This window comes from Chroicocephalus ridibundus, chromosome 3 (genome assembly GCF_963924245.1).
Source record: "Chroicocephalus ridibundus chromosome 3, bChrRid1.1, whole genome shotgun sequence".
Lineage (NCBI taxonomy): Eukaryota > Metazoa > Chordata > Aves > Charadriiformes > Laridae > Chroicocephalus > Chroicocephalus ridibundus.
Genome location: NC_086286.1, coordinates 78,972,834 through 78,985,867, shown reverse-complemented (window position 1 = coordinate 78,985,867; position 13,034 = coordinate 78,972,834). Strand labels below are relative to the sequence as shown.

Below are 13,034 nucleotides of genomic sequence, written 5' to 3'. Positions count from 1 at the left end.
TTAAACAGCTAAGTTCGTTAAGGACTCCTTTTTACAACATCTTGTGAAATACTTAAATCTCTTGTGAAACTCTTAAATCTCTCAAGAGAGATATTCCATTTCTGTTGGAAATTTCTATTAAACGTAGTGAGTATTATGGTGTGTTTAAGAGAAGTCATGAATCTTGGCACTACGTTGCTTTTAAGTGTTCCTGGAAGAAAACAAGTCACCCCTAATTTTGATCCCTTCAAAGAAATGGTAATGTTTTTGAGACACCTAGTAACACTTTTTTTCCCTTTTGCGGTAGTTAAGTATTTCTTAAGTGATTTGGAAAAGTCTAAATAAATATATATATATATATATACACACTCCAGCTGTTCTACCTGAAGAACAGACGAACATGCTTTCTCTCTTCTCTCTTTCAAAACGCGTAGCCATCTCTTCTTGGCTGGCTTCCTCTTCATCTCTACACTCCTGTAGCTGCTTCATTTTCTCCATAAGGGCTTCAACTTCACAGACAGACTCCGTAGACTTGAAGAGGAGAGAAAAACATTTCATTTCCATGTAACAAGAACTGACGATGATGGCAGAAATTGTCAAGCCGGAAAAATTAAATGCAAGCTATGTCCTTCATTTACATCTTTAAATACTGATTTTTCGAGGAAAACAGCTCTTGAAAGAAATCTGTGCTGACCCAACAGTTCGCATGTAGTCATCATCTTTTCTCAATTGGATCCCTGGTATTTTTGCATATTTTAAGTATCACAGCTTTTTGGAACAAGCGGTTCTCACACTGAAATTAAAGTAATTTCTCTTACTTAATCTAAATGTTTAACAACTGAAAAACAAGGAGCTGTAACAGAATTTCTGATAGAGGAAGTAACCACAATTTACTACCCAACTGGTTTTTTCCCCTTTCTCTGCTCAAAGAGAAGAAACACATTGAAGGAAAAAGGAAGAGTGAGTGTAAATGGAGATTTAATGAAGCCTCAAAGGAAAGCTACTGCAAGAGAATCTTATTTCACAAGAGCTGTTTTAACACCACAACACACTATTAACTCAATATCTGGCCTTGCAAAAATCCATCGTCACAAAGCAAAAAGTTATCTTCCATTTATACTGTTCTGCCCCTTCCCTCTCTGCCTTTTGCAGTTGGTTTGCTCCTTGAGAGAACCAGCGAGCTCCAGCAGACAAAATTTAAATGTCACACCAATGCTTAATTCACATCAGGCTTTTCACTAAGTGGAAGCAAGTACAGATCAGTGAGCATAAGTGCTGCAGGCAGGAAATACTGTTTTAGAAACAGAGTCAGAAAACTGTGAATGATCCGTTGCGTGATGTATCGCAAAACATTCAAGGGAACAAAGTCAAAGACTGGAATCAAAGAAAAAGCCAGCTTTCCACTGCACCCATTCCTGGCCACTGCTGCTCAGGACATGTATCATGCTGAGGCCAGGAGGTGTTTCAGTTTGCCTGCATGAATGACAAGAGACCCAAAAAATAGACAACTGAGAGGCTGTATCTTCGTCTCTCCCTTCGGTAACTTCGCCCAATTTACCAGCACCATGTCAGCTTCTCCTAAATGTATCTTTTCGACTAGGAAACCCTCATCTAGATTAGGCTGATCAAGCCCGCTCTCACTGCATGACAAGTGATGGGCATCCTCCACGTATTAAATTTACAAAGAAACTATTACTATAGAAAGAGACTTTGATCAGACAGATACTTACTGGAATACTTCCAGTTGGGCTGGCGTGAATTTCATCCACCCCATGGTAACCATTTGTGATATCGCATATGCAATAGTTACTGACAGAAGGGGGCCTGAAGGTGTGACCCCCTTCGCAGTCGATCTCCGGGCTGATTCCACAACCGAAGGTGAAGGACGCAAGGGAGTGGTAGTGTGTAAGGAGAACGACGGCATGGATCAGCTCCGCCAGGGACCAGCTGTTCTCTTCAGTCTTCAGAAGTTGCTTTAAAGACATTGCAAGGCAAAAGTGTTAATTTTAAAAAGTCCTTCAAATGATCCCACCTTAATGCAGTTTATCAACACATTTCTTTACCAGATAAAATTATTTTTCTGACGCCCACAATTGCTTCCTAACTCTCTGCTGCCATTAGCATGCTCAGTGTCCTGTTACCAGGTGACCTGTCAGCCGCAGACTCACATCATTAAGCCACGGAGGAGATGACTTCTCTCACCTCTCTGGCCCTCAACTATTGAAGCAGTTGGGGTTTCTATTTTGCACCACACAGTTTGTATTGAGGCCAGACCAACTCGCATTGAAATTTCACACCTCTGATGAAGATGCAACCACAACAGTCGCATGTTTCTTCAACTGGTCTTTACAGTCTCAGTAAAACCCTGGCAACTCCTTGCAGATCAGCTGTGTAAAAACCTGGCATCAAGGCTGGGCTCCCTCCATCTTGTCCCTTGTGGGTGGAATGCTCTGTATTTGACAAGAAATTTCAAACCCCAACTTCCCCTTCAGGCAGGAAAGTGTGGGAGGTTCGGGGCCTTCTGGTACAGAGCACGCGCGCCCTCGCCCACAGCCCGGCGACCTGCCTCCCAGCAAGACCTGCCGCTGCGTCTCCACCTGGCAGACGGCGCCGACAGAGTCCCAGCACCCACTTCCTCCTTGATAAGGGTAAAGAGACGAGAAGAGGAGGAGGAGGGGGAGGAGTTGCTCCAGTAACCAGGGCCAGGCCCAGGGCAGGCATGCCCCTGCCGTGAGAGCTGCCATCGCTGCACACAGGCTGCATGAACTCGAAGCTGGCTGATCCGGGTAGCCCTCAGAGGAGGGGGCAGCAGAAGCGGCCGTTTGGTGCCTTGTTGGTGCTGCAGTCCTGGCCAGCTTGTACCACCACTGCTCCCCTGGGCTGTTCTGCCAGCCTGCTCCCTCCAACCCAGCCTGAAAACGAAGCGCGTAGACCAGCAGCAATGGAGACAAAAATGTGGTGATCGGTGTGTTCAGCCTCACCTCTGGCAGCATCTCAGCAATGCTGAGGGGGTTCCGGCTACTGACAGCACACAACTTAAGGAAGCGCACATCTGAGCACATCCTCATCGCACCAACAGAATTCTGACATGACAACTCTGAAATGTCAGAGTCTTGTAAATTAAATTTGTTTAAGACCAGCAATGATCACACTGGTTTTACAAGGGCACAAGTGATATTGTATCATGCAGTGGCACAGTGATGTAACACTGAGATGAAAGTCAGTAACACGGAACACCTTTCACCCTGTCTGGCTCTTAACCCTAAGAATCTGTGATTGCATTACTGAAAAATAAGGGTACAGTCACATTACTCCATGGAAGATTTACCTCGATATGTTCCTTGGTGATAAGCCAGGGTCGGTGAGCCAACATTTTGTTCAGTTCTCCTAAATTTTGCAGTTTTTGAGGTGCATTTTCCAGACCATTCAACCATTTAGGGTCTCCGCCGACGTGAAGGAAGTCATTCACATGGAGGTTAACAAGGTAAGAGCACTGATGTCGTGCCGCAGCCTAGAAAGGAAAACACAATTGTGATACAGAAAGCAATTACAGTAAATACAGTAAGCAAGCTTTATGACAAATACCGTAAGTCATCATTTCCTTAAAATATTCAAGAATAAGACTTGCAGTGATCAAAGGCTGAAGTAAAAAAAAAAATAAAATATTGAGATTAAGGCATCAGCCTGTTTTGACTAGTGTTCTCACAACATAAGTATTCTTCACTCATAGACATTATAACTATGCTGGCTACAGCTGCAACATGCCTATATCCGTGGAGAAGTAAGTACAGAAGTACAGAATATCCATGGAGAAGTAAGGATTTATTGTACATCCTGAAGCAAGTCATCCCTACTGCATAGTACTCTCCAGCAGGGAAGACGCAAGGCTGCCTCTAGGTGAATCTTTACCAGCTAAAACAAAAGCAGGTTTTAGAATGCATACAGCAAGAGAGACTAAGGGCAGCTTTTCAGCAGAGAACAGACCTAGTATCATTTATTCAAACCGTAATACTTTCCCCACCAAATTAAGACACAGCCCAAAACTTTGGTTCAACTTCAGCAGACAAAAATTTTTGCACTGGCAGATTGGAAATTATGAAATCAACCACTTCTGGCAGAAAACTTGCTTGGAATTTAGAGATTCAGAAACAGATGAAGGGACTATTGAGGCAGAGAGAGGTGTATTTGACAGGACACACACACAAACAAGCTTTCTTGAAAAATAGTTTCAGAGATACTAAGGAAACCAAAAATAAACAACTGTCTTATTTTTATAACAGATTTTTTCCCCCTTTCTCCCAGTCCTACCGAAACTATGAACATAAAGTACTGGTCTTATGAAACAATTTGTAAACCAGACACAAACAAACCTACTCTGTTTTTCCCCTTAGCTCCTGATGAAATGCCTCTTCAGCTAGAAACTGCAAAACACGGTAATAACTGCTATTAAACAAGACCAGAGACTGTTGCCAAAGTGGCCGTTTCATGTTCCAGCATACCATTATCCCGATGTAGTGTCGGTAATGAAGCGGGAGCGGACCATCCATTTGCAGTAGATAGTGCTGAGTTTTCAGAAAGCTTTCAAGATACTGTGGGTGGAAAACCATCACCAAGGTAACATTGTCCAATCGGCCCAGTGTAGCAAAAGATTCTGCAAACAGCGCGTGCATCATGGCGTCTTCGTTTCCCACTTGAATCGTCTGATTGAACAGAAAGAGCAATTAGTGATACTGTCTAAGAAGTACCAATAAAATAGTAAATAAATGTATTACCACAGCCCCCAGAGGCCCCAGTGAAAGGAATTAAAATATAAATCTATTAATGGCATTAAATCAGTGCACATAAGGCAAGGCACATAAAATCCCTTTAATACGTCTCATTTAGAAGATCACAAGTGGTTATAACAGCAAAAGCAGATTTTTGCCTTTACGCTTTCCCTTGTGCAACACTGACTTCTCCTTTTTAACTGTCTCACCTTCACTCTCTTGAATGCCCCAAATTGCTCTAACTCAGTTTCTTATAACAACAAGGTAATTGAACAATTATTTTCACTGAGGAAAAAAGAGGCAAAGTAGTAAAAAGTTTGCTGACAAGAGAGAGAAATAAAAGGAAATTGAAGCTTAAGGCTCCACAATTCCTAGAAAACCACAGGCATATTCCTAACCTCTCCTCTGCTCCACGTTCTCTTACCAGACGATCAGGAGAGAAGCACGAGAAGTGCTCAGCCACAGACAGCACTTTGAAGCTTCTCAGATTATTCAGAACGGTAGAGGCAGCTCAAGTAAAAGCAATCCCAGAGCAGGGGGGCAGGTGCCTTGTGGACCAGTAGGAAATTACATCCGGATGTTCACAAGGAAACAGACGCTCTTACACAAAACAGTATTGGGTTTCTCTCATGCTAGACAGCAGTGAAGGAGGGGTCATAACTATTCTAAAGCTCCCCAGGGCTCTCACTGCTTCTGTACACTAGAGCTGTGGCCAGCGTCTCACCAGGACTCAATGTGATCACGACTGAAGATGTTACGCAGCTCAGCAGCTGTCCTGAAACCAAATGTGGGTTACTACTAAAAGGCTGTTCCTTAAAAGCATAAAGTTCACTGTGTACTTGAAAACAGTACCACACCTCCTTCTCGGGGATGAATCTGCTTGGTCCGTGTCCCAGTGGTCTAGGAATTCTTATTCCAAGTTCCTAGAAAAGAAAATTACACCATCTCAGCACTTAGTTATAAACAGCTTTTTAGCTGTGGTTGCAAGGAAGAAAATAATTCCCCATTCAGAGCTGGGCTTATTTGGGTACTCACGGTACTCTTACAGGGTACTTTTACTAGTACCATTTGTACAAACGCAAATCATTTTTTATACAAGTGCTTTATAATTAGCCACGCTTGTTTACAGTGTACCGTCCCGCTCCAGCAACAAAATACTCAACAACAAAGGCCCTGCCAACCGAAGACAACACACACAAATTTATATGCACACACACACACACACTACAACCTGGTTCACAGAAAATTCTGCACAAAGCATATTTTGGCAGGGTGTCCAGGACAAGGAGTTCAGTACAGAGCCGGCTGCTGTGTAGCTATGCCCGATACAAAATGAGACTGATGTGTGTGTGCACATCCGCAGTACGCCAGCACATAACACTCTGTGCATCTGTCAGGAAATGAAACAGCTGTAACCCTAATCAGATTTCTTTTTCCCCCACCTCAAAGAGCTCTCAGACTGCTGAAAGTACCTGATCCACATTTGCATCTGCTTTCTTTTCAAGACAGATAAATAGCTATTCACGTTGGGAGGGAGAGAGGGGATTTTGCTCAAGCAGAACAGCAGCAGCCACATCCTCGCACACGCTTCTGTGGACATGTGGCCTTGCAGGTAAGAGGGAGGAGGCTGGATGCCCCTCCAGCAGTTCACTGCTTGCCCTCTCCTCTCAGCTCGATGGACCATCCTGCCAGACCTACAGCACCCTGGGCCCTCTCTGCAGCCAAGGAGCAAGTTGCAGAGGAGACTGGGATGCATTTGTGTCCTGCCTGTTAAACCGCTCCCTTAGGAAAGGAGGGAGAAACGGGTTCAAGGGCTGTTTCTGCATTTGGCACGGAGCAGCCCTCAGAGAGGGCACGTCAGGGTCCATGGGACATGTACCAACATGGGACACAGCCTCACCTCGCACACTCACCCGTGCCCACCTTCCCAGATGGGAATTGCATCGCTACAGAGGCTCAGCCCTCCCTCGTGTGCACAGCACACAGTGCAAACCAGCTCTCCCAAGGGGATTACTGCATGGCCAGTGGCACGGCTTCCCCAGGAAAGATGGGAGCCCTGACACCCGAAGCAGCTCCAACAGGACAGCTGATGGCACGGTGCTCTTACAGATGGAGGGAGACCTGGGATTAAAGCTGTGGGTGGAGCCCAGTGCTAAATACTAGGCTATATATCAACTAATGGTTTGGGCTCTTATCTATTCCCCCTCCCCTGCTTTTAACACACATCCATTGCCTCCATTCCATAGCCCAAACATCTTTTCTGATGATACCGACCCCATCCAGGTTCTCAGCTGGGTTTAGATAAATAAATACTGTGTATTGAGACAGTTCAGGCTAGACAGAGCAGAGGGGCACCTTTAGCTTTTTAGGCCTAAAGACCAAATGGAGCCTCTAAAAGCCGCTTGTCAAATTCAGTTTTAAACTTTGCTACGTTTTCCCCATAGATAAAGGTTGTTATAAACAAGCAACACTGGTCTCACTTACTATTGCACTTTTTCTGTCTTTAGCTGAGGTTTCTATTTGCACGAGTTCATTGTACTAGAAGCAATTTTATTAATCAGTTACTGTTCCCTGAACTTTCCCCCAAGATTAAAAACCAGCTTCAAAAAGCCAGAAACAGTCAGCGCAGGTCTAAGTCGTAACTACCAAAGTCCATCAGAGTCTGAGGGTCTCCTTACTTTCTCAAGTCTCATTTGGATAAAGCAAGATCAAGTGGTAGCTCTTACACTAGGGCTTTTCACATTTTCCCTGTGACAGTAAAGTTTGCAACGTAGGTTTTTCCTGCTGAGGGTCCTAACATTCACAAATTTTGCCTCTCAGTCAAGTCTCCAGCAATGCCACTTGTAGGATGGAATTTATAGCTTGAAAACACCCTCTCTACTTTAAGTTCTACCACAGCTTCTTATCTCAGCTACAACAACCCTAGTAAATTAGAGAAACATCCTACATCCAAATGACAGCAAGGAAAAAAAGCCTGTATGCATCATTTAACTTAGCAGATGCCTGCAGTTGTCTGCCAGCTCAAGCACTCCAAGAAAAATACACTTTAGTTTAATTCTCGAAAAACTACATTTCAGTCTTCCCCTTTCCCAGAACAGTTATAGGAAGAAAAAGACCCATGACTTCTGAACCTGAGATCAGCAAGCTGCTAACATATTTTGCCTCACAATTTAAAATACATCAGTATCAAAACACTTAGCATTTTTTTTAAAGCATGCAGAGGCCAGACCACTGTCATTACACTGCCTAATTACAACACTTCAGTAAAAACCAAACCCTCTCTGCAAAGTGACTTATGTTTTTTGGAGGAATTGAAGAAGCTGCTTTGTTTTCCCCTCAGGAGAGAAAGCATCCTCCTGAAATCATGGCACCAGCCTCGTACTTTAGAAGCCCGGGTTCGGGTCTCTTCTGACAGAGATGGATTTTGTGAAGATGAGCCTCAGTTTACCATCTCAGAATGGGGATAAATATGTTTCTTCCAGAGGGTACTGAGAACAGAAATAAGCTTGTTGCTGTACGGTGCACAGTTACCACAGTCATGAGCATTGTATAAATTCTGACCCATTGGAAATCTTCTGAAAATTGTTATTCTTCAGTTACAAGCTATGGCAGACCTTTTAAAAACTCTCTGCCCCTCTTTTTTTCAGAAGCAACATTTAATCAAGTTCTCCTAGTACATGAGAAACAACAGGCATCTCCGTGTGCTCCCAGTATCCCAACATTTCAAATGCTATATAGACAATACAGTAACAGTTCTCAAAACTGTCCCAGACTATCTTCCCTTCGTTTTGAACATATTTCTATGCTCCATGATGCCCTTCACTAAGCCTCCATCTTCCAAACAGACTCAAGCAGCATCGCTCTCCAGCTTTCCCTCTCAAAGGCAAGACCAGCCACACCACCACCATGTCTCTCTCCTGCCCCTTCCTCCTAAGAAGCGCCTCACCTGGAGCACTGACAAGCACTTGGCGAAGCAGCCGGGCCTAGGACAAGCAGCAGTTGCAAGCAACCGATATTTATTTTGGTTATTACAAAAGTATAAGCAACTTTCATGCAATTCCAGACCACCGAGTTGCACACCAAAGTGACCTACTTAGTGCCGTGTTTTCTGCATCAAACTTCTCCTAGCTTTTTTCCTCCTGTTTGTTAACCTTGCCACACCACTTCCACTCAGTCTAGCAACTCTGCAGCTGAATACAGCTCCAAGCTCAGCAGAAAGCCAACCACAACTGAGACTTTAGGTACAAATAATACATAGTAATAATAATAATGCACCAGAGGCACTCCATCTTCAAAGCCAGAACATAAAACTCAGATGGCTGCAAAGCTGAGCACCAAGGGTGTAACAGATTTCACCTTCAACACCCAGAAGCTCACAGCTAATGGAGCAAGGTGGGCCTCGCCAGGTGGCAATCCACTCCACTGCTCACCTCCCAGATGTACCTTGACAGAGAAGCAAGATTTTAGCCATAAAAATGCTGTATCACTATGCTGGTGGAGACCTCAGAAATCACAGAAAAGCCTCCTCTTTCCCCTTGTGTAATGTAGCTTGTATTTCCATGCAGCCACTATTATTATTTCCATGGGAACTATGTTCACCAGATACCTACCATTTCTGAATCTACATGTCCCTCACCACTGCCATATCTGAGTATCTCATCTGATGTATGACATTAGATGACATTCATGTAACATTCCTGTGAGGTAGGGCAAGCGTATTATCTGCCATTTAGAAAAAAACTTGAGAAACAGAAAAGCTACATGTCTAACAGAGGCTGCTAAAGTCTTCTGTGGCTTGAGCTGAGCTCTCTCAAGTCACGGGCTAATGCCCTAACCATCAGACTGTGTGCCTTTTCAGAGACTTCTCAACCAGGAAATATGTTTTATGCAAATTTACACCAAGAAACAGCTCTGCAGAGCTGAGACAGAAGACTTAATGAGACAAGTCTGCAAACTTAATTATACACTTCCTGGTTGCCATTCCCTCTCACCAGACTGGCCCATTTAGTACATCCAACTCCACAATGCCAACCAGACCAAAAATGTGTACTGCACGCACATATAAGCAGAGAGAAGACCATTCTAAAACCACAAGCACGTATAAACTCACTCTATTTATGGCTTTTCTGTATCTTAAGACTCAGTCGATAAAGCCCACTTTTAGGTAATTTTTTCAAGTGTCTTGTCAAGAGCAGCATTCCTACAAAATTTAAGTAAAAGCCTGAGGTGGAAAATTGAACTGCAAATGCTTAGAAGAGGGGCTTTAATAATTGAAGTACAATGTGTATAACCTCGGTTGGTAATAAAGCATCATCTACTTTGGTTCTGAACCTCTTTAAAATATAAGTGAAGAGAAAAAGAGTTACTTCTAAACAGACATCAGTATCAGAAATTCCACCCAGAAACACCGAAGCAAAGTCAGAAGCCAAGACGCAGGGCTGTTGTGGTTTGGGCTGGGCTGGCCACTAAGACTAGACAAGAAACCTAACCTTAGCTAAGGAACCTAACCTTAGCTACAGCTCCGGCTCCATAGTGCACCTAAAATGCTTTTTTCAGAGCCCTGTTCCTCCCCCACTATGGGCTCCTGGCAGCTCGAGCTCTGCCTCTTATCACAAAACCTCTCCCAAAACTCAATTATAGTTCTGTCCGATGAGTATGGGGACTATTACCAAACTGTTAATTTTCAGTCATTGAGGATTCATGAGCTGAGCACCAGCAACGAACCACAGTCTTCAGACTGCTTCCCTGGTGTTAGCACAGTGAGTCACTTTGCTCCCCTCAAGTACAGTCAGTAACAATATCAAATGTTTTATCTCCCAGAGAGACTTATTTACATACATACTTAAGCCTCCTCTAAATGGCAAAAAGAACATTTTAGCATAGACAAGCCACCGGCGAAGTGAAAATATGATTATCAATTTACTTCACTAAACCACATTTGGATTAACATCTTCATCTGAATCAGCTGTGTCCTGATTAAGCACTAAATACTGCTAGATTCAAACAAAACTGTATGAAAATCACACACTGTAATGTAATATAAAACAATCTAAAGGAAGGAACCAGAGAAGGGAAATGAGTCTGAGGTGACCCTTTTTGGAGGTACCATCTTCCTAGAAAACCAGTGATCGTTTTACATAATCCAAGCGCATTCGTATCCAAGCTTAGGGTTAAGAAAGGCACAATGAACTGTGGGCTAAAAACTCTTCAACACAATCTCCAAGCAGAATTAAACCCTGCCCCCCCAATCTGCCAGTGCTGAAAATTCAGCTTAGTATACTATGATATATTTGCAGCTGACACTAAAAATACCCATTTAGACTTTTATACTCTTATAGGCTAACATGCCTTAAAGCATCAAAGCGTCCAAGAAGCTCGCGCCGCATTTCCAAGGGAGGCTTTGGCACTTACCAGTCTCCGAGACCCAGTGCTGCTGCTTCACTCACTGTGTCTGGTTCCTGCTTCCCCTTTAAAGGTCACCGACAGCAAAACCTCACTGGTGGTGACACTAACAGGCTACAAATTTGGAGTTTCCTTGTTTAGGATCTTAACAACAATGACTGGCACAACTGGCCTCACCGGACAAGTTATTTATCACCAAGCTGATACATACTCATCTTAAAAGATGTATTTTCAGTTCTGCTAAATACAGTACCTCCTATAGTTTCCTTGTCAGATGGGCAGCTTTTGGAAATTAAGGGATTAAGACACAAAAAGTAGTGATTAAATATGATTCTTTTCTTACAAACACTAAAAAAATAAACCCAACCAAACAATAAAAAACAATCCCACAAATCCTACACCATTTCTAAACGTGGGGCTAAGCACAACTGGCAGTTTTTCCTATTTTATTCATTTACCTAATCCAGAAGCAGCTGCAATTGTTGAGGCTTTCTCAAACCAACCATGATTCACATTAAAATGACAGAAAAATTATCTCAAAAATGCCCATGTACTCTAAATTTTTATGCTGGTTCCATTTTCTGGGTATCTCACACTGTGTCATTCAACTGAAGCACTAGACATGTCTGCACTTGCATGGATTTGAAGAACTGAGAACAAGTACTCCCCCTCTGCTGCAAAGCACTTTGTTCCACAGACCTACCGCTCTTCACTGGAATTAGAGCACAGCAAACATTGAACTGTTTCATATAAGAATAATATATTCTCTGTGAAATAGAATTTAAATACTTAAATGACTTTATTTTAATTTAAATACCAGTAAGTGTATTTTCTGTGGAAGTCTCCAAGTCCTTTGAAATATCAGATTTTAAAAACATGCCCAACTAGTTTATGTGACTTGATTCAAGACAGAAATCTAGGCAAGCGAGTGTGTGCCCGAGGTCACATACCCTGTTCACACCGGCAGGAAGGAAAGGCCAGACTCCTCAGTCTCAAGCTCTGACACCTCTTCTCTGGTCATCTTCTAGGACCGAGCAGTAAGAGCAGGTCCAACTGGAGTAGTCTCAAGGCACCTAAGTGCTACCTACTCTTCCTCAGCAGTAATAGCTCTTCCTGAAGTGGTTTTCTGACAAAACTGCCTAGAGACCACAACCCAATTTACTTTTGATTTGAGCTCACTGAAACCAAGAGGCTGAATTTCAGTGACTAGTGCCTAGCTTTTCTATAGGCTAGTTCTGTAACGCCTACAGTGAAACATAAAGTATTAAAGGGCAAAGGATTTGGAAGGAACCTCTGCAATTTCCACGCTGTAAACACTGTTTAAATCAGTGACACAGAAGGAAACAAGTTTAAATGTGACAGTTACCGTTTGCATTATGTAGACTTTACTGCTGGATTATGTCAAAGCAAAGCAACTTGTATCCGACATGTACTAGATCTGCACAAACCAGAAAAATACAAAATAGTTTCTGTGGCAGCCTGAAGCAGTTTGAGGATTTAAAAGTTTTCTTTAAGATAAGAAATCTTAACATGGTGACACTAAGAAATTTTTAAAAGAGATCCAAAGCAGCATTTTAATTCCTGTCCAAAATAACACTACTGACTTGTACTTGTTTACAACTACAGCAAGCTCTTCTCTATCAGAAAGGCAGGACCAACCTCACTGTTTCAAAAGGATAATCCAAGGCTGTGCAAGAACAAAATAAATACCAGGCAATTCAGAGGCAAAAATTAGTTGGATAAAGCCTAAAAACCCAGCAGACACCCCACCAGCACCCACACAAGCGGTACACAGCCCTTCTGGGATCAGGTGGCAATGGGGAGGATAACGGCAGCACCTGCATTGTCACTGTAGCTGGACATTCCGCAGAAGGGAACTAGAAAAGA

At 43.0% G+C, this 13,034-nt stretch overlaps 1 protein-coding gene across 8 annotated transcripts in view; it reads right to left on the bottom strand.

Annotated features, from left to right (window-relative positions):
* SESN1 (sestrin 1) overlaps positions 1-13,034 on the bottom strand; it is an 81,142-nt gene that overhangs the window by 4,305 nt on the left and 63,803 nt on the right. For 5 of the 8 annotated variants that reach the window (XM_063329825.1, XM_063329827.1, XM_063329833.1 and 2 more), the window contains 5 exons: positions 5,603-5,668; positions 4,479-4,679; positions 3,308-3,490; positions 1,710-1,952; positions 363-510 (listed from right to left, as the gene is read on the bottom strand). In XM_063329825.1, coding sequence (XP_063185895.1) covers positions 363-510; positions 1,710-1,952; positions 3,308-3,490; positions 4,479-4,679; positions 5,603-5,668 — 841 coding nt within the window. Of the gene's footprint in view, positions 1-362; positions 511-1,709; positions 1,953-3,307; positions 3,491-4,478; positions 4,680-5,169; positions 5,486-5,602; positions 5,669-11,156; positions 11,176-12,097; positions 12,260-13,034 lie in introns of those variants that run through there. The other 3 variants (XM_063329828.1, XM_063329829.1, XM_063329831.1) reach the window with 3 other exon arrangements.